This window comes from Gallus gallus, chromosome 9 (genome assembly GCF_016699485.2).
Source record: "Gallus gallus isolate bGalGal1 chromosome 9, bGalGal1.mat.broiler.GRCg7b, whole genome shotgun sequence".
Taxonomy (NCBI): domain Eukaryota; kingdom Metazoa; phylum Chordata; class Aves; order Galliformes; family Phasianidae; genus Gallus; species Gallus gallus.
The window spans coordinates 19,133,031-19,146,538 of NC_052540.1; the positions used below are offsets into that span (position 1 = coordinate 19,133,031).

Sequence of the window (13,508 nt, forward strand, 5' to 3'; positions counted from 1 at the left end):
TTTCCTATTTCCATGGGGATGAAATTTTGAGCAACAAACACAGCCAGACCTTAGGTACACCCAAACAGCTCGTGGACACACACACGTCCTGTTCTCTTGGGTGATCTTATCCTGAAAAACTTTTTCTGATGACATTGCTCCACATTTTGCTTTTAAAAAAATGAATATTTGGAAAGCCAACAAATGACAAATAACATCACCTCCTATTTATTTTGATTATTTTAGATCTGGGAAACTCCTGAAGCAGGGTTCTGCACAGCAATGACGTTAGTAGGATTGTGTCCCCAGTCTACCAGGACTTAGCATTCAGCTAACCTTTGGACAAACGGATGTCAGCCTTCAGACAGACTGTCACTGTGTGCTGCTGCAGGGGCATGCAGAGGCATTCCTTACCAACGTTCCCACATACCATTGGCAACAAGGCACTATGAGACACGGGAACGTGCCGTGCAGTGTTGGAGCACGCACAAAGGACACCACCAGAACCACCAGAGACAAAAATATAGGCTTAATTTACTAGCTAGAAAATTATCATTGATTATTAGATTTTCTTTTTTAGATTGATTGAGTAGTAGATTTTTTACTACTTATTAAAGGAAGGTTTTTGAATGACTAGCACATTGAGATTGCTGCTTAATGGCATATGAGGGAAGGATGGGAAAAGCAACCCCACCTCTCTCCCTTCTCAAAATATAAAAGTCTTAAGCTCAAAAACTGTCACTGAAAGTAGTACACCAAAGTCTATTCTCTTTAAGCTTTGATCAAACCTCCCTGTATTTACTGCAGGCTGAATTTTACCTAGGGAATTATCTGCTTCCCTTCAAAGTTGTATTTGCTACGAGGTAGAAACCTCTTTTCATAGTACTTAATACACAGCCTGAAAGGTCTTTTGTCACTTCTCCCTTCACCCCCATGAAAAGATTTTGTGCGGTCCATCTCATAAAAAAACAATAAAGAGAGAAGCACTGTTTATCATATTTACACAATTTTATAGAGAAGTAAAAGAGCAATCAAAAGGCTGCTCACACGCTTTTATTTAATACAACATAATTAGCCAGCTCTGGTTATAAAGAACCAATTAAAAATTCTGCTTCAAACCAACCTGAATTCTCCAAGCACTCTGCCACATCTGTGCATCTCTATTCATTTTCTGTCACTCCCGATGCCCACATGAAAACAACCTTTTCCCCCTACATACCCATTTAATCATTACCAACTATAAACACAACTCCTTAACTCTCATTTGTATTTAGCATCTGGTTATAGAAAAACATATATTCAAAACACTGAGAAATGACCAAAAGAAAATTCATAACTCACTTCTGAGATACTGAAGTCCTATAAGAGATAGGGCAGCCACACCCGCAACTTCTCACTCATAAGCATTTCACTGTGTATTCAGAACTGCATACCACATTTTCACAGAGCTCAGAGCATTAAGTTTTGAGCATAAGTGTTTTGTAACATAGTCAAATGCTCACCTGCATGTCCCAGTACACTCTTACCTTGAATGCACTGCAGGGTTCCATCCTCAGCCCTTATTGTAAAGGTTTCACCTGGATTCACTTGAACCAAAAAGACCTGAGAAAAAAAAAAACCCACATTTGTTTCACTATAATGTTTGAACGTGACATTTCTTCAACCCAACAGTTGTGCCCTCAGTGCTGCAGAAGTGGAGCAGACCTCTATCTCACACCCAGGGTACCAGCAGGGCCAAGGAACCAGCGGAGGTTTACAACTTGCCTCCTCACCTAATCTTTAGGAGCTGAAATGAAGATTTAACTCAGCTGTGTGTAGTCAGAATTATGGCTACAGGTTCCACCTGTCTGAACTCCAGACAGTGAGCTTAACATGGCTAAATGCTGATAGTAAGGGACACAAATCTTCAGACCATGACACTTCAGAGCAAACTCCAGCATGAAGGATCCAACCATACAATCATTTCAAGCCCATAGGAATAGAAGAGTTTAATTAGGCAAAATCCATACACAGACACAGCTCAACAGGTGCAGACAAAACAAGGGCTCCCCTGACCAAGTATCACACAAAGTCCTGCACAAGCTGCACTCATCTTTATTAACATTCAGGCATCTAAAGTCAGAACGTGAGTGGTTTGAAGATTTGCCATTTAGACTCATTTCTTTAATGAAGAGCTTCACTGAAGGCAAACCATCATTTATCCCATGCTCTTGCTGCTTATGAAACAGTTACTCCAAGATTTTCAACACAGTCATGTTAACTTTGCATCGCTAGAAAAAGTTATTAATGTCTGAATTGATCTTGGTATACTTTGAAAATGCACGTAGATCTACATCTTTTTGTGATCTCTCTCAAAATTTAGATCCCATATTCATATTCTGGGACACCTGCATGTAGAATTTAATCATTCAATCTGGGATGACAGAACTAGAATTAACGTTCTGCTTCTGAAATCCTTAGCCTAAATGCATAGGGTAATTACTGCCTATGTGACCTTCTGAATTATAGTAATCCTACAGAAACCCATTACTGCAGTGACATTTTTAAAGCACAAGTTGGAAATCAGACGATTGACGTAGGAAAGCCATTATTTTGTCTGCAACAACAGTAACTCCTCAAAGAACACTGACTGATGGGGCCCAGTCCAGCAGCCCAGCACAACCATGGCTCAGCACAGATAGGTGGCCCAGGGCCACCCCACCCCAACCTCCAAACCACCAATCTTTAAGCAATGGCACCTTTCCAAGCTTTGTAGAAAACAGTTAATTGTATGAGTATGTGAACATAGCAACTTGGCACCTTGTTTGGCTTCAACATCGCCCATCTGCAGATACTTCAGAGGAACACACAGTACAACCTGTTTTCAGGAGAATTTTTTTCCTAACCTATCAAGAAAGTCAGTGCCCTGGCATGCTGCCCTGAGATCTGTGGGTGCCCCATCCCTGGGGGTGCCCAAGGCCACGTAAGGGCGCTGAGAGCCTGTGCTGGAGGGGTGTCCTACCCACAGCATGGCTTGGGGCTGGGTGGGCTATAAGGTCCTTTCAGCCCAAAACACTTCAGGGGGAAAACAATCTGGTAAGATGCTGCATCTTAATGAAAAAGCAGCCACTTGTAAGTGTACAGAACACCAAAATGCTCCTGCTTACACTTGTTTTTCTCTGCACTTCATACAAAGAGGCAGCAGCACGCAGAGCTGATCTTCAAACAGGATCTTATCAACACAAACCCAAAGCATGCAGGAGAAGAAATTAAAGTGCTGAGAAATCAAGAGGTCAAGTGGTGTCAGAGCAGAAGAGTTCACTCCAAATGCTCTTCTAAATTTGTTAACAACAATTTCTATCTAAAAGTATATATGCAAAAAAAAAAAGTATATCTGATTCTGATGGTCTCCAAGACATCAGTCCATCACATACAGCTTGACAGTAACAGGATGTTTAAAAGCACTTATCTTATGCCTTCCCAGTACAGCAGACTTTTTGTGAACAAAATGAAGTGACCCCAAATTTTGTCCCAAAGTTCGCAGTGTCAGCTCAGCAGTGCAAGCCCAGCCAGGTGACAGCTGTCACATTCCTGCAAGGTGCAGGACAGCCAGCCTCACTCCTCAGGTGGACATACTCTGATCTCCTTTATTCTGTGTTTATGACCCTAAAAGGCAAGAGCAGGCACACACGAGCACTAAGTGCAATGCCTGCTCAGACAGTGAAAGCACTGGGGTCTGGCACGAGCACCTTCTCAAGCAGGTGCCAGCAAAAAGCTCACTGTGCTGCTGCAGAGATTGTACCAGATGAAAATGAACCTGCCCCAAAACCAGAGCGTTCTGTTCTGTACAGAGAGGCCTCCTGACTTCACACTGCCAGCACTCTGCAGCACACAGCTCAGCACCTACAGGAAGCTGCTGAAACGCCTGGAGCAGAAGATGGATTGTAAATCCCAGAACCCCCACAGCAGTGACAAGTGGATTAGAAACAGAAACAGAGTAAGCAGCAGCTCTGGAAGGGACATGAAAGCATTCATTTCCACTATGGCTGACTGTATTAAAGTGTGGGAAACTTAAAAGAAGAGGGAAAAAAAAAAAAAAGGTGGGTGATATCAATGCCATTTTGGGTAGTGCAGAGAAGTGAGATTACTGCCAGGCAGAGCCAGCCTCAGCTCTGCAGTGCTTATTCCCAGGAAAACAAAAACATCAAATGTTCCCGTACGGTTGCCTTACATTACAGCAGCATGTACTGGCAGGATCCCCTTCTGCAGCCCTCTCCATCTGGCTGCTGGTAACAGCTAAGGGCTTTACCAGCTTCAGTCCACTCTTTTCTATACATTTCGGAACTGATCTTTTGAGGAAAATCTTCCATCTCAGGCTCAGCACTCCTCTGTGCGTAGTCCCACAGTGTGGCTCAGCATGCCTGGCCTATCACAAGCCAGGCTCCAATGCCTTCTTACCACCAGCTTCTAACAGGGACTGCAATCACAGCCTGGCCAAGCACACCCTTGTAAAGCCTGCACCTACTTATAGGGTAATGCAAAGCATCTTTATTAAGAAAGTCATTCTTACATGGAACAAATCCGTTCCCACCTCACAAGTAATTGAGATAAGTCTATTTCAGTAATCATGTACCATTTAAAATCTTGTTAAAAGCAACTAATTAGTCCATTTGCTGCTACATTCTGTGGAAATGAAGCAAAGCTTTTATTCTAATTTCATACAGTTTTAGAACTACCCTTCTAAAAGGTGAGAACATCAACTGGAGCTTCAGGAATAGGACAAAAATAATAAAGAATAACAGCAGCTAGCAGCGCAATCAATATATGAGGGCTCATCCAGATTATAGGCAAAAAAAAACCTGAAGGAAACTTGTACTCCAGCTACAAGTACACAAAAGGAGAAGGCGAGGAGTTTTTCCTCATATAAGATCTACAAATATGATCCAATAAATGTGTACGTAGAAAAATGACACTACTCAGAAGCATTCTGCTGAGTCGTATTTGTGCATCACAGTGATTCTAACTGCAGTGCGTCAGCAGTTCTTCTTTCTCTGAAACATTAGATGAGAAGTTAGCTTACAAGCAATGGAGGCATCTGCCAAGCAAGGCTGCTGAATCATCACTGATGGGGAAATTCAGTTTGACTTAGAACCCCACCTCAACCCCACCTTCGAATACTCCATTTATTCTTTCAGTAATGTAAGAGGACACACTGGACACTCCACCCCAGTAAATGGTTTCCAGCAAGGAAGAAAGAGGGTATTTTTAAGGAACAATTATGCTACCCAGTACCAGTAAGATCATTCCTTCACTTCAGCACATCAATTATGGACTCAGTAAATAGAGCCATTACAAGCATTCTTTCTTTTCTCCTTCGAGTTGCAGCATACTGTGAAGAAATAAGCTTCTAAAATGATCACAGCAGTGAAAAGTCTGTGCTGTTCTGAGAATCCAGAGAAGCAAACAGACTTAGAGGCTTACAAGAAAAGTAGAAGTCATTCTTCCTTTGTGGTTGGTGTAGCTCACAATACAGCCTGGCGGGACAAACAAACAATCAAGGGAATGAGAAGTCACAGAATGACGCTTTAGATTGTGATTCATGAAGGAGAGTTTATTTTGTCTTGGTTAAAATATGTTGCCAAAATGTCTCAGATAAGGGGAGAACCAGATTACTAGGGCAGATTTTCTACAGACATTAACCCAGGACAACAGACCTGGGAAGCTACCAACAATCAGCCTGAACCTTGAGCCCACACAATGCCAAAGACATCTATGGTCTTTGTATCATCCTACCTACCTCTGACCAAGCTCATTAGAGAATGTATCCCAGAAAAAATACAAAAGCAACCATAAGCATCAGAAGTCCACTCAAAATTCTCTTCTACCACTAAGGTTTAAGATGAAGCACGGGGTAATATATAGGACTGCAGTTACTACAGTTAGGTAAGAAAGGAATAGTAGACATCATAGAACACTTGTCTCCATTTCTCCTTTGAACACCCTTTTCACAATCTAGTTATCTAAGCACTTCAAGCTTATAAAATCTCATCTCAGATACCTGTAAGATGTCTGGACAACAGAAAAAGTAAAGCACAAGACTGACTTTCTGCAAAGCGTTTACATCTATTATTTCTGACCCATTATTTATATCCAGTGAACACATGGTGCAAACAACCACACTGAACTGATGATGAACACAGCTCATTGCTTTTGGAAGTCTTTGCAGCGTAAGGGCAGATTTCTACCTTCTAGGAAATAACCTGTTCTCCCCAGTGCATGGGGAAGCCAAGGCTCTTCTTCCACATCTTCAAAATCCCTTGGTGGCCCACAGACAGTTTATTTGAAGCAGTCGCTTTCTGCAAAGCTCACTGACCTGCTGAGATCCGTCGCCATTCACAATGTGAGGCATCATGGCTACCTCCCCATTCAGCAGCGGTGGCAGCTCCAGCGGGATTTGGTCGGTCATCATCATTGTGACGTACATTCATGGAGAATTTTCCTCAACAGGCTTCCTGCAAGAGAAGCATCAGTTAGAGATTCTGCAAAACCCTCTCACGCTTTGGTGGATCTTGCCAATGAAGTAGCCAGTTGCTTTTGCAATATCCATGGCTCAAAGCCAAATAACCTTGATTTTCCATCTAGGATCCTGTAACAGTGTGAACCGACACCTATAACACAAAGCAGACTCTCATTTAGCCACAGTTCAACGGAGAAGCTAATCAATGTGTTATCACGTGTCACCACTAGAACCACAAGGACGCTGCTTTGTAAAAACAAGTCTGAATTCAGCATTAATAGTGCCACCACACTGGGTTAATAACCCAACTCTCTGATGAATAGGATGACCTGATCCCACCACTTCTCCAGACTTCTGCACAAGAAATGTGCAAACGAACCTTAGGGACCCACAGTCTTCTCAGTCCCTCACACCACAGAATCTCAGAGTCCTCCCAGCAATTCCATGTTCACTGCAAACTCAGGGTACAAACTGAATGTTTTGCCTTTGTACTTAGCTGGGCACATTTCCCATCCTTATGTTTTGCAATATTTCGAGTTTACTCCTTAATATTTTTGGTTTTCATTACTTCAAAGTCTCAGGTTTTAATTCTGAGAAAGATTCAAGCTCAGAATTCAAGGCTTTAAGTTCTGGGGTTCTTTAGGTGGGTGGAGGAGAAGGCAGTGGGGCAGTGCGCTGTGTGGGTTCATTGGTTGGGCTTGGGTGGGTTTGTGGCTTGTTTTTGATGGTGAACAAATGAACGTGAGCTTCTGAATCATTTCTAAGCTGCATGGGACTAAGTAAAGCACTGCAAAAGGCTAATACGGAGGAAACAGGCTGATTCAAACCATTGTTACTTGTACCTCTAACTACCCTGGCTATACACATTACACATCTATATAGTTGTGTGCATGTTTATTCATATATGAATAGGTAAGATGATTTTCAGACAATACAAGCTTCATAGGAACTATTTTGAAACCATGGGAAACAATCCCCATCCCCCAATACATGACACATCCACAGCCTGAAAGCCTCAGGACTTCAAGCGTCATGCTATTTCTATTTTCTTAAGGGGGAAAAAAAAAGCAGCAGAAAAAACCAAACCACAGACTAGCTTCAGGCTACATTTTTTCCTAGTAATATTTCCATTCCAGGCACAACCAATACGTTGACATTTATTTGCTATATGTCATTATTTAAAGTTTTACAGCTGCATTCCTTTAGCTTTATTAATGGTTTGTCACTACAGCCATGTCTGCACTTGCCTCGCTTTCGTCGGGGAAAGAAAGAAAACAACAAAAAAAAAGAAAGAAAGAGCTTCCTTCATCTGTCGGTCTGGCACAGCTCCGCCAGCAGCAGTGCTGGCTACAGCACCCAGTTGGCCACGGGCTTCTTTCTAACAGCATCTCATTGAGAGGTACTGCAGGCAGAGCTGAATCAGACAGGGTTAAGACGTCTATTGCAGGGCTGGCAGACTTCACACCAAAGCCAACCGTGCTGGAAGTTGCTTCGCATGCTTTTTAGCTTATTCTCTCAAACGTTTGCCTGAGAATTGATTTGTTCGCCATGCATTCACATCCCTCCTAAAAAAAAAAAATGGAGCTTCTCCTCCCTCAGATAACCCAATTTCCTTCATACAGAGAAGTCTGAACAAACATTCCCCCCCCCCCAAATATAAATTCAGGAACATCACAGGAAGAAAACAGCAGGCAAGGGCTCACAGCACCAGGTCACATTTCAGGATATGAGAACTCTTCCTTAGTTAAAATACGAACTGCCAAATACTAACCCACAGCTTTTTTTTTTTTTTTTCCCCCCTTCAGGTACTAACTCAAATTTGGGGTTTTGTCTAGAAAGCTGACTATATTTAAATTTAAAAAAAGACATTTCCTGTGCGTCTGCATTCCCCAGGTTTGGCTGGGGCTGAGCTGAGAAACGGCAGCGCTGGGGCAGAGGCGGCCTTTCCCCCCCATCTGCTCCCTCCAGGAGCACAGACATCAGCCACAGCGAGAGCTGGGACAGCCACCGGCTTCAGGGCTCTGTCCCCAATCCAAGCTCCAATCCTGATGTTAGCAAGTTACTGCCACAAACCTGATTTTCCAATACTGCGCCCCTCTGCTGATCACCAAGATGATTCCGTTCCCTTAAATTAATTCAAGATGTGAATTAGTAACATATAAATTAGTTACACATGGCAACAGGAAAAAAAAAATAGAAAAAACAAAGCGCAGCCATCTAAAACCAATTTCCATGTATGGAAAATTAGTGTGACCCAACATGTTACATCAGAAGTAGCCTGAAATTCCAGCCACAATTTGAACCACACACAGATAACCACTGCTAACTGTTCCTAGAAGGTCTCTCCCATGCAGTTAATGGGGGTATAAGCCAAGGACATTCTCCTCGTAGCATAGGGCTTATGAGTGGCAATTCAGGGCCACCAGAATGGAACATACCAGAAGAGCTACAAAGGTGCATCTGCAATGCTACTGTTGACACCACCTGAAACACGGTATATGTCTTCAAAAGGAACAGTTTCATCTCTTTCCAGCCCAAGCAATGGACAATTCCAACTCTGGCACAGCCAGCACGGGTACAAGCAAGCAGGAGCTGCCTCACGTGGTTTTGCCATGATTGGAACAGGTATGGCATCACAGATAACATGGGAGGGAATCCCATATCACCCTGCTGAGACAGGGAACGACTCCACAAAGGGAAGGCTCAAATCCTTCCAGAAGGAATCCCACATAAGGGAAGAAATGAAGCGAAACACAGAGTAAGAAAACCCTTTCAGGTTCGCAGCCGTTACCTTCAGTAAAAAGAGGCATTTAGGGAACCGTTTGCTATGTGCCAGAACTTTGTTTATGGAACTGAGGAATCCTACCCAAGCCTGGTATGTCAAACCACAGCACTGCACAGTTGAAGAAATCGGTGCTTCTTCCAAAGGGATTTTGAACTGCATCCATAAGGGGAGAAGCAACCAGGAAAAAAATCTGCATGTATGTGCCCATCTACACAAACATGAATACCCACACCCACAAACTCGTTTACATAAGGACACATTCAGATGCTAAGAATCTAAAGCAAGCTCCTGACCCACTGGGAAGGCTCCCAGAGGGCAGCACTCCCAGTTTGGGCCACTATTAGTGCTGGGGCTCACGTGTGAGAGATGACAGCACTTATATATTGCCCAGTTTTCCTGTTTCTGCCCTTCATGCTGCACACGTGGAAATGTAAGCTTTGTTAAAACCCCCACAACGTTGGTGTATTTCCATGGAGAAGCAAGGGAAGCACTGAGTTGAACTTAACTGCCTTCAAGAGGCTCCTGCCATGGCTTGCCACTCCAGTTCAGAGAAGAGCACTAATTGTTCATGTAGAAAAGCCTCTTGAGACGTGAGCAGTACCTGGAGGTATGTGCACAGATGGTTGGTCAAGGCACAAACAGCCTGGAATTTGTCTTGTCTGATGGGTGTTCATTAGCTTCGTTAAATCACATCCGTCTGAAGAACCATTTAAACCTAAAAGCATTCTTTCTGCGTTTAATTGCTAGCACGGTAGATTAACTTGAAAGCACCCAAACAGACGGGCTTATTTGTAACAGTTTTGGAGAAATACATGATTTTATTATTTTTTCTTTAAATCTGTAATGGCAGAGAAAACAGATTAGTGAGAAGGTCTGCCCCCAGAGCTGGCTGGGGTGTGAGAGGCTGAGAGCAGCAGCCAGGCACCACGCAGCTACCGCCCATCTCCAGGGCTGGAAAGCAAAAGCAACTGCTCCAAACCATAATTCCTCAGTGGGTTTTCCCCACTGGTTTGTTTTTATTTTAAGCAATGACACAATTTCACGTCCATGATACATCTCACCTTTGAAGACTAGAGTTATCAGAAGTATTCAGCTCTGTACGAGATGAAGGGATGTTGACAGAGTTGTAGTAGGGTCAGATTAGTAAAGCAACTACCCAGGCAGCTCTGCTATGATGAGATTTACACCAGTTAGCAATTATTTAAGCCTGTCATTTGACAGTATATTTCTCAAGATCTGGAACTCTGATATTTTAGGAAGAGACGCTTTGCAATCCTGTCAGTCACATCCTCAGCAGGTACATCTGCAATTTAGGAACAGCCAAACAAAACAGGATCCCTGCTCAACTATGGGATGAACTGGAATAACCCAATGGCCTTAAACATTAAGCACCTTCTCAGCTAGGCAGTTTCTTCTAACTTAAAAGACATCTGCCACGATGATGGCTCTTACACCCCCAGCCTACCTGCAGTCCAGAAGCACAAAGAGGGCACGCAGGGTTGTTTCTGCCATTCTACTTTCCCTGTGGAACATATGTGCTTGTTCTGATTTGTCATAATAAATAACAAGGCAAGGCCAGCCAGCCTATAATAAAATTACAAGAACAGAAGACGCAGAGACCAGGCTGGCATCAGAACTTCAAAGGCAGCTCAGAGGTGAGCATCAGGAATGAGATGAGGTCAGACAGCATAACGCGGGAGCACCTTATTTCAGCAGGTGAGTACAACTAATCAGCTGATAATAGCTCTGATGAAATACCAGAATAAAGCAAGCTGTTGCACAAAGCAGTCTTTTACCAAAGGCAAATCAGCTTTCTCTGGTCTTCCAGTGGGGAATATAATGAAAGCTTCCCAAAGGAAAGCTGCATGGGGCTGGAGGCCAGCGTGCCCCAGACACACTCACAGCCAGACAGCAGCACTGAGGGCAAGTGAACAAAGCACAAAGTGAAAGAGATGTCCAGAGACGTTACTCTTGTTATAGCTACATCTGAACAGGTACCACAAGAACGCAAATGAATCCATTGACTTCACAGCGTTCTCACTTCTGCAAGTAGTACTGTTAGAGCAAACCAACCTCCTGCTCTGACTCAGTTCTACAACATAAAAACATGATGGCTGCAGCTCGTGCTGCTGACATAACAGTAAACTACAAATAAGGAGACTTGTATACAACACTGTCTCACCATTTACATTTCTCTGTGCCTTTTCTCCAAGCTAAAAGGTAATAGCTACTCCCATCTGTTATTTGTACTGCTTTCCTTCTTCAAAGGCTTCACACGTTTCTTTCCTCATCTCCCTCTGCATTAATCACAGCACAGAAATGGAACTCACAAGCACACCAACAGTTTGTGGTTTACCCCCTTCCCTGTGACTTCCCTAAATGCAATATTAAGAATTTACACATTTGAACAAGTCAGCTCCAGCACTTCCATCTGCCAAAACGCCCACTATCTGCTGATAACCCTTTTTGGGTTCCCTGAACTCCACGTGGCCTCATTTTTCCAACAAAAGCCACTTGTAAATGAAATTCACCACGCCACAAAGTACACTGTGTTTAAACACTGTTTCAAGTAAATACCAAGTCACTCCAACCATTTGCTTGAAGAGAAACAATACCTTCCAAGCCAGACCAACACCTGTCTGCACCCTGGGCCTCAATCCCTCAGAGATTTCACAGCATCATTAACGTTGGAAAAGACCTCGAAGATCCCAACCCCACCCCATCCTCACGTCCCTCAGTGCCACATCCCCACAGCTCTGAACACCTCCAGGGACGGTGACTCCACCACTCCCCGGGCAGCTGTGCCACTGCACCACCTCTCTCTATCAGAAGAAATGCTTCTTCATCTCCTGAACCTCCCCGGGACAACTTCAGGCCATCACCTCTCATCCTATCTCTGTTACATGGGAGCAGAGGCCGACCCCCACCTCTCCATAGCCTCCTCTCAGAGAGCTGTACAGAGCTCCCTGTCATCATGTCTGCCCTGAGCCTCCTCTGCCCCAGACCAAACCACCCCATTCCCTCCTTCACAGCTTTGCTGCCCTTTGCTATATATAAAGACACAGTTATGTCTTCAGGTGCACTTAAGAGTATTATTAGTGGTATGCCAAAGTACTCAGCTTCACAGGGCTGGGGCTCTGATGCTGTGCACATGCCCAGGAATACACCAACCCCTACACAAAGTTCTTAAGCAAAGGTGTGAGGCAGATAAGGAGTGTGCCTCACCTGTTTGCTTTCTTCCTACATTTAATAACCAAAATATCAATCACAGTCCCAGCACGATAAGCATGGCGGGTTGGTGATAAACACCTTCCCTTCAACTTCAGTCTCCAGGTAAAGCCCAAGGAATAGTATCACAAAGACCTCAGTTATCTCTTCCAGAATTCCTGTTCAGGGAAGAATCAACCGAAATCAAACGGTGCTTTTTTATTTTTTTCTAAACTCCTAATTAAACCACAAAGAAAAAAAAAAAAAGGTCTATCACATCAATCTGCAGCACTTGAAAAGCAAGCATACCAAACTCCACTTACAGCAGGGCTCCAGCACACCTTCATGCACTGTGAACGCTTTTGTTTCAGCCGATCCCTGCTAACCTGACTCCGGGCTGACGCCGCGCTGACAAAGTCGCTCATTGTGCTCTGGTGGGAAACCTCGTGGCGTGCAGCTCCCACCCGGCTGCTCCGAGCGGGCACCCAGCATTGCTGCTGCCAGAAAGCCCAGCAGCACAGCCAGGGGAATGCCCACAGCAACGTGCTCCTACCCAACTGCACACAAAGCCCGGCGCTGAAAGCCCACTGCCCTACAGCATCAGGAAGGGAGACGACGTCCACGTCGGTTTAATAGTTCTTCAGTTTCACAGAATATAATGCGAAGCTTGGCAGGAGTGTTTTACTTTTCTCAACTGTTAAAATGTTAATATGCTATTTAAGAGTGATTTTTGGCTGTTTGTTAAAGAGACTCAACATCTTCCACCTTTATCTCCAATCAGTACTACGTGATGGCAGCGTCGGTGCCTTCGGCAAAATCACTGCTCACTTACACAAGCTAGAGCAACAATCCATCACGCAGAGTTGATCCATACCTACAGAACACTAAAAGACAAAGCGCAGCTGCAGACCAAAGCAGCTTTTAATCGAGAGAATCAATTAAAGCAACACACAGCCAAGTGGAACTCACAGCACCAAGCGCCAGCAGGACCCAAATCCAGCAGCTCCCATTGCAGTGAGCACACCATGCAGTGCGGCTCAA

At 44.0% G+C, this 13,508-nt stretch overlaps 1 protein-coding gene across 5 annotated transcripts in view; it reads right to left on the reverse strand.

Moving 5' to 3' along the window:
• The window catches only part of FNDC3B (fibronectin type III domain containing 3B), a 157,153-nt gene that overhangs the window by 115,911 nt on the left and 27,734 nt on the right, over positions 1-13,508 (reverse strand). For all 5 annotated transcript variants that reach the window (NM_001252324.3, XM_046898436.1, XM_046898435.1 and 2 more), the window contains 2 exons: positions 6,332-6,470; positions 1,506-1,581 (listed from right to left, as the gene is read on the reverse strand). In NM_001252324.3, coding sequence (NP_001239253.2) covers positions 1,506-1,581; positions 6,332-6,442 — 187 coding nt within the window. In that variant the 5' untranslated portion in view covers positions 6,443-6,470. The remainder of the gene's footprint in view (positions 1-1,505; positions 1,582-6,331; positions 6,471-13,508) is intronic.